The sequence below is a fragment of the Aythya ferina genome (assembly GCF_964211825.1).
Source record: "Aythya ferina genome assembly, chromosome: 2".
NCBI classification, from domain to species: Eukaryota; Metazoa; Chordata; class Aves; order Anseriformes; family Anatidae; genus Aythya; species Aythya ferina.
The window spans coordinates 107,932,914-107,946,480 of record NC_140297.1 but is presented as its reverse complement, the minus strand read 5'-3'; the positions used below and the strand labels follow the sequence as shown (position 1 = coordinate 107,946,480).

General features: G+C 37.2%; 1 protein-coding gene across 9 annotated transcripts in view; it reads left to right on the top strand.

The window, feature by feature from the left end:
- The window catches only part of PTPRM (protein tyrosine phosphatase receptor type M), a 463,558-nt gene that overhangs the window by 304,008 nt on the left and 145,983 nt on the right, over positions 1–13,567 (top strand). For 5 of the 9 annotated variants that reach the window (XM_084510811.1, XM_084510807.1, XM_084510806.1 and 2 more), the window contains 2 exons: positions 2,930–3,062; positions 10,259–10,288. In XM_084510811.1, coding sequence (XP_084366937.1) covers positions 2,930–3,062; positions 10,259–10,288 — 163 coding nt within the window. The remainder of the gene's footprint in view (positions 1–2,929; positions 3,063–10,258; positions 10,289–13,567) is intronic. The other 4 variants (XM_084510812.1, XM_084510809.1, XM_084510808.1 and 1 more) reach the window with 1 other exon arrangement.

The following is a 13,567-nucleotide window of genomic DNA, read 5'->3' as shown; positions in this document are numbered from 1 at the left end:
AGGTGAGAGACGAGGTTTTACTTTGGATCAAAAACTACCTATCAGACAGGAACCAAATAAAAGTAAATTGCCAGCTTTTATCATAGCTAATGTACTTAAGGGTTTAACATCACATGGTCTACAATATGTCTATTAAATACCAGGAGGAGTCAGTGTTGAGGCAGCAGCTCTTGAGTATAATGTTAGGTGATGTGGTTTAGTTGAATTTCATCAGGGCAAAACCAAACCAAATAACGAGGCAGTACCAATCTGGTTCTTTCACCCAAGTGGATTGTGGAACCCACTGGCCCTAAGAAAGGAGCAACATTATTTTAGGGAATGATTGAGATGCTGAATGAGACCAGATGAGAATTCAGTTAATGCCAATATTTAATTTTCTTGTAATATTTAATGATAGGAGTTTTTAAAAGGTGGGTCGTACGTCATACTTTCAGTTTAAAACCATCTCTTGTATGAGTCAGGCTAAGTCCATCAGGGTGGGAAACTGTTCAATTTTTTCCTCAGGGTGGCATTATGTGCACTTTTCTTAGATAATTTATGATGATCCCTCAACTGGGTAATCACTATATAATGCAATATGGGAATTCCAGACTCCTGATGTTAGGCTTATATTTCTGTTTGTGTAGGTTTTGTTTTGAGAGATTGCAGTAGGGGTGGATTCCCTAGCTTGTAATGCATTAACCAGAGGGTAATGGCATTTCATGAAAGTTGTGCTCCGTGATATTCAGAAAACGTATGTGTTCTGAATATGACTTTGATACTGTCTCCTCTTTGTGACTCTAGCAAATTCTGATGAAGTGAGGACCTTGTGCTGTCAAAGAGAGACAGGACATTGAGATAAAATGCAGAGGATACTTGAGAGAGAGTTGTAGGTTAAAATGGAGCAAGGCTGCCTTTTTAATGTTGAGCATGCCAAAACTCACACTGAAAGCCATAATGGAAGGAAGGAAGCCATAAAGATTTTAAGAAGGTATTAACATTTAAGTGTTCCAGTAGGGTGAGGTAGCCTGAAGGAGGTAATGATGAAGAGATGGTTGGAAGGAACCAGTCCTAGAAGTTATATCTGAAAAGATACTGCTTCTTGTTGTCTTTGCATTCTTCTTTGCTTGGGTCTTCAATTTAAAAGAGGACTGCAAAGTCCATCTAATTTCTTACTGTTTGCATCATACTGTTTGATTCACTGCTTCCTGTTTGCCAAGTCCAATTCGACAGCTGCCTTTTGCACGAAGAGGCATTAGATGTCTTCTAAATATCTGACCCACTTCTGAATGCTGTGCAATTACAGCAATACAGTTTAACAAAATCGTTTATGGACGACACAAGGAAAATAAAAATAGAACTGTTTATAACAGAATTGCATACATATGCACTGAAGAAGATGTAGACCCAGGTTCTTTTACTCCATTATTCATATGAAGTAAGAATTGTACTAATGCAGCACTGCAGTGCATTGCTATGGAAGTAATGCTCTGGTGGCACTGGGCACCAAGGCAGATAGCAGATCACCTGCTCCGGTGATCACATCAAGTGCCATGGCCAGAGTTTTCCAAAGAACCTGGAATATGCAGTTAGCTCTAAATATATTTTAAGTAAGGGTTTGCATATTTCCTGGCACCAATGCAAACTGCCAGATTTTCCTGTCATTGCTAGTGGTAAGGAGTTTTGAAGATGTAGGCTGAAAGAGTAACTGGGGGCAGTCAGAATCTTAGAATATCCTGCTTGTGACTGAGAAGAAACATCAGAAAATTTTTCATTGTACTTTTCAGAAAATGCATCTGCATGTAGATTGATCACCAATTTGCATTCTTCCCCTCAAAAAAAAAGAAATGAAGAAGCAAGTAAAATACACTTGGTGCTTTCCAAACCTCTGTGGAACCCAGACAGTGAGATAAGAATGTGGTCTTAAAATAATAGACTTGAGCTAGTCTTTACTCCTCTTTCCCTTTTCCCAAAAAAGCTATAGCAGGAGAGTGATACATAAATCCCTGTGTCCATTTTATGGCATGGTGCCTCAAATGATGAATACTGTCACATTTTGATTAAAAAAAAATGGAAGTCCATAAAAAAATAAATTCAGTTTAGTGAATTGAATGTTGCTTCCTTAACATTTTTCATCCTGAACTCATTTAGTAGAGGGAATGTATATTTCATCAGACATGGATTTGACGTTCCATCACATTATACAGTAAACAGTACAAACGATGTTATTTTTTTTAAATGGAGGAGCTGGAAGAGCTAAGACAGTAGCTGCTGTAAGGCACTGGTTATCTCATTTAAACAGATATTAAATGTGGGTGCCAGTGGTGTGATCATCAGCTGCTTCCCACTTTGTGAATAAATTGCTTAGAAGGAGTCTTTTTGCCTACCAGATGTGACCTAGATTTAGATTTCCAAAGGCAAAAAAAAAAAAAAGTCTATTGTGTAAAAAACAATTGCGGGTAAAATGCATGGTAAATGAGCTTATCTCACTTTTCCAGGTGTTTAAGCTAATATGTTATGGAATTACAGCTTCATTTATGAAAAATAATTGAGGAAAGTGTTCCAGCAAATCAAATTTGGTTAAAGGCTTAGGATAGTTATTGTGTTGTGCGTAAGTTTCTAAATGACAGAAAGAAAAGGGAGGCAGAAGAGATAATAAAAATACAGAAATTTGTGGATCTGTGAAGAGGCTCTTATAAACAGGTCAGGCCTGGCTGTGGTATCCCACCTGTGTTGTGGTCTAGGAAAGTGTCATGAAATAATATGAAGAATTATATTCCTGTCAGTGCATATGAAAACAAGATTTTTTTTCTGGAAAGATCACGCATACATTGGTATCTGTTGGCCCTGGGTAAGATTAATGACATTGGTAGGTTAAATGTATGAGAACTGAAAGAATAACATCCTTATTCTTTTTCTCTCTCCTCCTTCACTGTTACCGATTCCACAGGGGCTGCCACTCGAAAACCAGACCCAGAGCCTGAGAAGCAGACCGACCACACTGTTAAAATTGCTGGAGTCATTGCAGGCATCTTGCTGTTCGTCATTATATTTCTGGGGGTTGTGCTGGTAATGAAGAAAAGGTGAGCAATGAGTAGATGTTTTCTATGTACATGTTCGTATCACAGCATCTCCTACACCAGTTCTCAGTTTGATGTTGGCAAAAGTACCCAGCCACCTTAGTGCCCTTTGTCACAGTTCAGGAAGTACTGCTTCCTCCCACCCCTCCAAGCTTTGTTGAGATTTTATAAAACCACCATATCTGTTTCATCCCACGGCATTCTCTATGAATTAATGTTTGTGGCTTTGTTGTAAAAGAAAAATAACTCAAGGTTAATGATTCTCTCACTTTGTGCATTAGTACTGCATGATGGACTCGAATAATAGAAGAGCATCTCTATCCCAAAAGGGTGTGTCTCCACTCTATCCAACAGATCAGCTGAAAGTCAGATAGAGTTTCTTTCTTGACTGTAAAAGAAAGCCTTAGTCAGGAGCTAGAGCTAAGGTAATTTGTGCTAAGAATAGGGTCTGTGTTGTTCTGCATAAACTTCATTCCCTGAAAACAAATGAAAATGTTATGATGGTGCTGAATGTTTCCAAATGCTGGTTCAACGCACACACACGTTGAGATTGTTTTGCTTTGAAAATCATTTGAAAACTGCTACAGCATTAGAAATGTAAGGCTTTTAAACCTGGTTGCCTTTTGCAACATTGTAAAAGGAAAAAAAAAAAAAAAGGATAAAAAAAGGATAAAATATCTTGTTGCTAGGGAGGAGGTACAGGTAAGAAAAAACAATCTTTGTGATGATAGAAGCTAAGTCAAGATTGGGGGAAATTTATTAATTTTAGGTTTTATCTGGAGGTACCTGAGATCTGTAGCTGCAGAGGTGGGACTGAGGATGTGTGTGAGCTGTGCAGAGGGCCTGAGTCACTAATTCTCCCTCCATATCTGTCAGTCATCTTACTGTCCCATATCCCCTCTCCTCCTTGCTATTCGCCCTGTATTATTCCCTTCTCTTCCTTTGTGAGCAGTCTTGGCCTGGTTCTGCTCATCCCAGCACTCGGTGATTTAATTGTATGTTAACTAGTTTGGCAGGTCTGAGATAGACCAAACCCCTTAGCTGCCTGAAATTCTTCCAGAATTTGAACGCAGGAGGTGCACAGTGAAGGAGGCAGCTGCCTGGCAGTGCCTCAGGGCAAGCAACAGAAGTAGCTGCTTTTCACTTCCCTTGAAGACTGAAGCAGGGCCACGAGGTTAGAAGGGTGCTACGCAGAGAAAGGTGATCTGTGGTCAGGGCAGAAGGCGAGGTCACAACAAGAGGTAGGAAAAGCAGTCAGAAGTTGCCATATGGAAGAGACTGAGACTTAAGCCCCAGGGTAAGCCTGGCTGGGGCAATGAAATAGAGCCAGTAACTAAATCTCAATAAAGTACGGTGTAACAGAGTTAAAACCTGTTCTTATTTTTCAGTACTTTTTTTTTCTTCCCACTTCTGATTTTTTGCATCATTCATACCTTCCATTTTAACAGTTGAACTCCCAAAGTCCTCCCTAGGGCCAGAGACAGCACTTGGCATGCAGTGAGGGAGGCTTCTCACATTGTCTGGTCAGTCCTTCTTCACAAAATTCCTGACCAGCATTCATCACTCTCTCTCTTCCCCTTCTGAGCCTCTCCTTAAGCATCAGCACCAAAGATATTCACCCACAAGACACAAGTTCCTTTTAATCTTGAAAGGAGAGCGTTGCAAAATGATCCAAACAGTTTCATTCTGAATAGGATGTCAGGCTCTCTGGCTGAATGGATGCTATACTGGCTCTTGCTTTATTCACTAGGGAAAAGCTCTTTGATAATCAAATTGTTAGAGGCAGGAATGCTCAAATCCTGAGTGTTTGGATGTTAATGCAGAAGGATACTTGATTTCTTCTGTCTACCACAGTGCAATAATTATTATTCATAGTAGTTCTGTTGTTAGGAAAAAAAAAAAAAAAAAAAAAAGTTCATTATGTGAAGTTCTTTGGGGTTTGGAATAAATCTGCATGTGACAGAGATGAAACTATTGAAAGTCCAAATCTAAGAGCTCTGTTACCAAATATGCACAATTTCATTGTGCACTGCAGAAAGAATGATACCAATAACTTAAATATGTCCCACAATCATGCTGCAGCCTTGAACAAAAACTGTAAAATAAGTTGAGGTGAATATTAAGAAGTAAGAATGGTTCATCTGTGTAACAGGATGTGACTAGGCTTTAATGAGAGTATCAGGAGATAGGAATATTGTGTTCCAGGCCTCTAAAGCAGATGCTGTAGCATAGAAGGTCTTGAATGCAATTACACTCACGACTTAAGCAAAAGATGAACCGATTATTCAATAGATTGTTATTGGTGCATTAATTCACTATGCTGCTGAGAGCCCCTATGGTTTCACCTTGGTTCAGTTACTGTGTATACATTATGCATTTGAAGAAAATGTGTAAATCATCCTGCAAGCTTAGTGTAACTGTAGTGTTTTCGCAGTTTTATGATGCTTTAGGTGCTACTTTGTGAAACAATCTTATCAAGGTAGCATATCATTTGACTACTGCACTTCATCATTTTATTTCATTTACTTTATAAGGAATTTTACTGGAGTGAGGAACTGATCAAAAAGTAAAATAGCACCTTGTAACTCAGTGTAACTTTTCCCTAAGAACCACTTTCCTCACTGTGTTGTTACATACAGACTCTTTGGGCTACAATGCTAGGTTTTACCATGTTGAATCTATGTGCTCTGAAACTTGCCATGGTTGCAGTTGACTACAGTAATTTCACATTTGACTTACCCAAGGCATGTCCCAAGGTGTATTCTGTCTGTTACTTCATTCTTTCACTGCACTGAGTCTTTGTAGACTTGATCTCTAGATCTCACCAGTAGATTAAATTTGCTCTGTCTCTGGGGCTCCAAGTGCTTAATAAACTTAATCGCAAAACATTCTTTCCATTGTCAAGAGATTTGGAAAGCAGTGTCCTTGTAATTGATGACCATGTCTTTGTCCAATGTACTCCTTCAACAGCTACCTAAATTGAGCTGGCAACCATTCCTTGCTTGGTCAGTGCCAGGCACCACAGGTTTTCATGGATCAACCTCTTGGGCATTAATTCAATAGTGAAAAGACCAGACCAACACTTGAAGTAGTTTTCAGTGCCACATATATATGCGTTAGATATAGTCACTGTCAAAGCTGTAGGTACAGAAGCTCTACAAACAGCACTAGTCATTAGGCACCATTATTAATTTCACTATATAATGGTCTTCTGGGGTAGTTATATTGTAAATGGGGACACAGAGAGTTTAGGGAGCCTATCTGCTCAGAGTACAGTGTAGAGTCAGTGGCAAGGGTAGAAATAGCACGGTAACTAACACGTTTCCTGTGTGGACAATCACACTTTTGACTAAAGTAAACCAGATTTGTGTGCCTGTCACTTGGGTCAGGTTAAGAATGTTAGTGCTTTACTGTTTTTCTCCCTGCTTAGTTGTTCGGCGCTCTTATTCTGTTTTGTTCTATCTTTCCTTTATTCATTCAACCACATTCCTGCATAAAGATCTCATGTAATGTAAACTAACAACCTGCAAGCTATTCCTGATACCCTTATGGTCATATGAATGAGATTATTCTTCTCTGTGAAGTCAGAGTAAAGCCAGGAGGCTTTGCTCTCCTCAGCTGTGCTCTGAATCTCTCATATAAGAGTTAACACAAAGTCAGTGGAAACCAATACACATGTTTCCAGAATGTTACTTCACAACAACAGGGATTTTGTATCTGATCCTGAATATAAAATCTCAGGCAAGGCCCTTGATCTCCATCAGTCTTTGATATACCTGCATGGGACTTTATAAAAAAAATAAAAAATAAAAAATGCAGCAAGTTCACCTTTTGGTCAACAAAAAGTAGAGCAGTGAAAATGAGAGAACTGTTCCTACAGCCTTTGGAAAACTAATAGCAATTAAATCAGGAGTTCAAAAAATCAAGAGTCTTAGGTTTTTATTCTATTCTCTTTTTTATAGTTTTTCTTTTATATTCAATTTCAGCTAAGGTTAAAAGAAAAATATTCAGAAGTTGAAAAAATAGATGGATTGGTCCGATGTTTGCTTAAAAGAATATATGTCTTTGGGGTAGCAGGTTCTTTCTGGGCTACCTGCTTGCTGCTGCAGTGGGAGTGCAGTAAGCAAGTGATTATTAAAATTTGATTACATTGGTTTCTGCTTCAGCTGTAGAATGAAGTTGGTCAGATCATTGCATTTCTCCATAATTTTTTTTTTGTGTGTGTGCCTATCTTTAGTTTTTGCTTTCAGCTGTCTCTATGCCTGAACCTTCCAGTAGTTTCTAATGTATGTAATTGTGGCATCTGTTTAATGCAGAGCCCCTGGTTCTTGGCAGTGGATAAGGAATGCTTTTGTACTCAGTGGAGCTGGGCTGGGAATGCATTGGTCCAATTCCCTGGTAGTAAATCAGGCTGTTCAGTTATACACCTTTGCCAACAATTTCAAGTAGTTAGGATGGAAATTGGAGATAATAGGACTGGAGGAAAATTCCAGTTTTCTCCCAGTGCCCTCCTGCTTTCCCCTCTAGGCCAGCTACAAAAGAGAGACAATGAAAGAAATCACTGTGGTAATTACACAGTTCCAGAAGTTTTCCCATGTAGTGGGACAATCCTCCTGTGGCCAGCTGCATTGCTTTTGATAACATTTTATAGAGGGGCCTTATTCTACAAGAAATATTTATGAAATTTATTTATGTCTTTGGTCCCAAAGGATATAAAAGTGCTTTATATTTTCACTATACACAGAAACAGTTTATTGACATAAAATAACCTCTCTAATGGAAAGTGACTGAAAAGCTATGCATGATTCCTTGTACAGAAGAAAATTTGGCCATGGTTAGCCAAATTATTTGGGTCATACTCTTCTACAGAAAGAGACTTTTCTACACTTTTCATACATATATATATATATAGAAGGTCTGTATACTTTATGTAGGAAATAAAATGGAACTTGTCCTTATTTCTTTTTAGTGCTACATTTGTTCAGTTAGGAATGGTGTTTTTTTCACGTGGCCTGAGAACTTCCGAGTCTAAAACTTCCTTACATGTAGCTTTCAAACATAAGTTCTTTTAGCTGTTTAGTTGGGCTTTCTGTTGTTTTTGTTGTTTTCAGTGTCTGGTATTCTTGAGACTCAAAATCCATGACTTTCAATGACTTTCATATAGAAAATCTCACAACTGTAGTGTTCTAAAAATAACTGGAGCTTGAGACTTTTAATTTTCTTCATCTTACACAAATTGTTAATGGGACATTTTCACGCAAATTAAAGCTCCTGGATTTTTAGTAGTTTTCTCACACAGAATTCATCTCTATAATGTATTTGGCAGAATTCTGCATTTAAGTACCAGCAGTGCTTCTCTGATTAATTGTATTTATTGTTGTTTCTCAAATTATTATACGTCTTTTAGAAGTATGAGAACATTTGTACTAATTACATTAAATCTCCGCAATGGCAACATATGGCAAGAAATAGGGTTGGCAGTGTCATGAGATTCTAAATGAGCAAGAGAATGAGTAATTCTGAAAAGAAGGGCAGGGGGGATATAATTATGTCTGAACAAGATATGAAAACAACCCTTTGCTAATAGAGCAGATAGGTTGAACTGCTTTGGTAGGAGCTGATTCTGTACTCCTTACTGAAGGCAAGGGAATATGTGCTGGTGGAAGAAGTGTACAACTGTTTCTGCAGCTTTCCCCTTACTCTGTTGTTAGACATCTTTCAAAACTCAGTTCTAACAGGTGTATGTTCTTGCAGATTGCCACGTGATTAAATATTCAATATCTAGCCTCTCGTGTTTGAACAATACTGTTTCATCAGAAAAATGGGGATGAAAACTGGGAAACATCTCTAACGGCATCTTCACACACAGAAGATGAGAGAGAAAGTTTGATGAAAGCCTAGTTTTCAAAGGGTTGCCTGAAGCATGTAGCTAGAGGCAAGTTAACATTAGTTATAGTCCTTTGCAAGGCCTGTTTACATGTTTCCTCTGTAGTCAAAGGGCTGTATGTATATGCTTAAAAATTACAAATGCCTACATGGTTCCTTTCAGTCTTTTATCTTACCAACATGTGAATGCTACTTGACATTATGCGCTGAAATGTTTTAAGATCTCAGGCCTCTTTTTAATTACAGTCAATATATGGAATTCATTTAGGTTGGAACTTAGCCCTTTTGGAGAGTTGCATTCCTACGTGCAGGAGACTCAAAACAGTGGGAGAGATGTAAAGCAGAAACACATAGCTGGAGCGCTGATACTCTGTGTGCTCCTGCAGTCTGCGTCTGGGTGGAGGGTCTGGCTGTGTAAGAGGTGATGCAGGAAAGCCAGGCTGGGTCCAAATTTTCTCAGGATGGTGGTCTCTAGCTTCTTCTTTGTGACATTCACATAGGCAGAAATAACAGGGATACACGATCAGTTCTTATTTTTAACTCTGCTGCATAAGGAAATACCACCAGAATCATTTTAACCATTAAGGATAGCCGTTCTGCTTGTGTTGTAACATGGGAAGTTTTCACTCAACGTGAAGCAATTGAAAGGCAGTTGTAATAACAATTACGGATAAAGCTGTAGATGGGGAGCACCAGGAAATAATTTTTTCTTCAGAATTTAAATAGTTATTTAAAAAGCTGAAATTTATTTCCTTGTTGTCATTGATTTTTCCCGTGGAAACAAGTTCTAGTGTCAATGTCAACTGATTTCTTTAAGTAAAGGGATATCAAAAAATTCTATAGTATTATGACAGGAAAAGAAGCTAAATAACATACACTCTGTAATTCTTTATGGTTAAATTTCTAACATATAGAAATAAATTCCTCGTATTTATTCCTAATCCAGTTAAAATATAAACTGAGCATGTTTTATCTCTTCACTTGGGAGTGCTTGTATATGTATTATATGCAGACATAAATATACATAAAATATCTAACATTACTTAAATAGTGGATGAGCTTTAAAGTGATTTGATTCAACAGTTGGAGACGCATTATGTATTGTATTTAAAGTTTTATAGAGATGGATATGTCATCTGTCTGTTCCAGACATGTTGCATGATATGCCCAGATACGCATTCTTGCTACCTTCCATTTGTGTCATCAGTTCTGGTCTCAGTTTCATCTTGATTTTTCATACATTAATATTTGGCTTTTCTTTCCTTCCATTTCATCTTTTCCACCACTGCCTAATCCTTCCACCATCATGGCAGAAGAAGCTATCACTCCTACACTTATTACCTGTAAGTAACTTCTTTGACATCAGAGACACGCTTTCTGCCATATTGTTCCATGCACAGTTAGTGAATGCTAATATTGCAAGTTCCTTTATGAAAACCAAACCTTTAAAAATTTTACCAAGATAAAAAGCTAAAAACAGCATGGTCGATAATGTAACGAAATACTTGGTTTTACAGAAGTTTCTATGCCTCATACGGTGCATTAGAGTCCTTTGAATATAGTTACATTATGAATTTTCTTAATTAAAAAGTAGTAGGTATAAATATCACTACTGCGTCTATGAGAAATTTTCATGCCTAAGTAAAAATTTTTAGAATTTATGTAGTGGTTTCTTTCTTATTTGGCCTGATGAAAATATACCATTGGTTAGAGATGTACAAGCATTTCCATTTATTGCTATGCACTTAATACTACTTTTTCATGAATAATGATCATGCATAAACATCTTGCATTGCCATTACTGGGGCGGATTTAAAAGGAAAGAGAGCTAAAAAATGAGGGCAAGATGAATAATAACTTACAGTAAGTAAACCATCATTTTGATACAGTCCTGAGTAATACCATTGTATGATTCTTTATTTACCCAAAGTTCTTGCTTCATTCTCGGCTGTCAGCGGGTGATGAATGAGAAGGGTTCTTCTGTGAATTTAGCAAACACCTTTCAGAGGCTATTCACCTTTTCTCACTTTCCAGGTTCACGGAATATATGGTAGTTTTTGGTTTAGCAAAATATTGGAGATCTTGCTTAAATACAAAGAGAGATGCATTTAAGATTGTTTAATCTTCTTGGCTGGCCACCAGTGAAAATCAACTATCAAACAGATATGTGTCTTCTTTAAAGCTCAACTTTAAAATTCGTAGGAAAATTGAGGGTATTTTCATATGGTTACAGACGATGGGGTGTTACTTGCATGAGACATACTATAGTACTAGTTTTCAGGTACATTTGGTGATTGAATGCTCTTCAAAGGAAAAAATCTCAGTAATGTTTTTATTTAAACATAATACTAAGTTTTCCTTGTTCCTTTTTTAGTAGCTCTTCATACTTTTTAAATAAACATTTTTTCAATAAATATGTTGAAAATCTTCAAACATTCATTTATGGAATTTATGGAAAAATTAGTATATGTTTTCTAAGTTGAAAACTTAGTAAGCAGAACCATACTTCAAATGAACTAAAGCAACTAAAATTTAAACCTCTTAGCTCAAATTTCCTGAGACATGAATATGTTGAAACTGCTCATTTGCTTTGTAATTCATATTTCATACTACATTATTAGACACTCTATATATAGTGCATTTTTTTAAGCTGTTCTTTAAAGCACTGTATTAATGTGAAGGTCAGAAAAAATTCTCTCTTCCATAGATGCAGTATCTCAGAATTTGTTTCTGCTCCTGAGATGAAAAGACCATATTTTCCATGAAATAGGCCTTCAAGAAAACATTCAGTTGGGACCATTTAACCATTGTTTTGAAAATGTAAAACTAGTATAATATAGTAAGTCATAGAGAATGTTGTTGCCATAACAAGTAAACATATTTAAATTAATATTTTAATATGATTCATGTCTCAAGGCTAAGTCAAAAACAAAAATTGAAACAAACGAAACGTTAAATGAAGCACTGTTTCATTATTCAAAGAAATTGGAGTATACTTTTTTTTTTCTTTTTTCACTGACAGTGGAAAATGTGTGAATTGAAATGTTTCTATAAGCTTTGGAAACAGGTTTTGTCCACAGTTTGCAATCATAGAGGCTGCTAATAGTGGTTGGAATAGTTGGTTGTTTTTTTTTAATTCAGTATAATCTTAGTGTCTTCAAAAGAAGACTTGTGTTTTTGTTAGTGTGATCCAAATGTATTAACTTTGTGGCTTGGGTACATTGACTCTTCTAAAAGAAATCGTGTGATATTGACTGTATATCGTTTTACTGGTTATCTGGAGAAAGAAGGAAAGTAAGAGCCCAAAAAGGAGCAGACAAGATCAGCCCACCATATGAGGAAACATTCTGGACCAAATTCTACACCTGTTTACTCAGCATGCAATTTCACTGAAATTGGTGGAGATCTTATATGAATGCAGAATTCATTCCAATTTTATTTTTAGCTGAGGAAGTTGGTATGGGTTATAAAATGATCTATATTTTGAGAAACATCATTTGAAGTGCTCTGCTATTGCTAATTTACCACTTCTATACTGAGTATCATATTCAAATTTACTGATTAGTCATTGTAAATGCAAGCTGTGACATCCATCCGAGCATCTATGCACTGAAATAGTTACTATTGTCTTGTGTGCTGCTTTCCTTATGTGCTGTGGGCTCCTTTTCCCTACTAGACTGCAATCTCTGCCACTTCAAGATCCATCCTAAATTAAAATTAAAAAAGAAAAACTTGGCAGATGCCTAGTGCTGCTGATGAATCATCAGAGGTGGACCTACAGCTGTGCATATTTGGCAGAGAATTATTTCCATTTTATCTTGTGTTTACTAGTTAGCCAGTCAAGAGACATTACAAAAAAAGAAGCTGAGTACTGCTATTAAGAATTATACTTCTTGTTAATGGGTTTAAGTGCCTCTGCCTGCGCCTTTCCTCCCACTTTTGCTTTCCTGGTGCATTTTTTACCTTTCACCTCAGTCAGGAAGCAGATTTGGTTTTTTTGTCTGGCCATAGTTAGTTCTTTATGAATTCTTTTGTTCTCAAGATTAGAGCAGATTTCATAGCACTCATTAACTCTGCAGCAGGTCTTTTGACTTCCTCGTAAATTCCAGGTGGGGAAAAAGAAGAATGGGGTCAATGTCATTAGTGACACTTGTAAGGACTGGTGTTCACAGTGGGGCAGCCAGCATTGCCATGACTCTACTTTCTCCCAACACCTCTTTGGATGGGCAAAACCCAAGTGACATTGGCCAGAGAAGGAAGAATACATTGGTAGTTTGTTGTGTAATTGTGGTAAATGAACTAGACAAGCCTGTTGGTGAAGTGAAAATAAAGCAGCGCCATGCTGATCAGTGATCATTATCTTTTATATTCAAGATTTTCATTTAGGCAAAGATTTAGATAGAGGCTCTGTCTGCTTTGGAGATCATTAATCATTATTAGTCAGGAGCTAATATAACTAAATTCATGCAAATTCAAGCATGAAGGCAAACAGAGTGTTTCTTCTCTCTGAATTAACTCAAGACACTGGCCTCTGATGGACAGTTTGGGGAATTCAACTTGCCCCAAATTCCAGGTCAGATATTACAGATTGCAACTGTTCATGTTGCTTTTGAGAAAAGGCT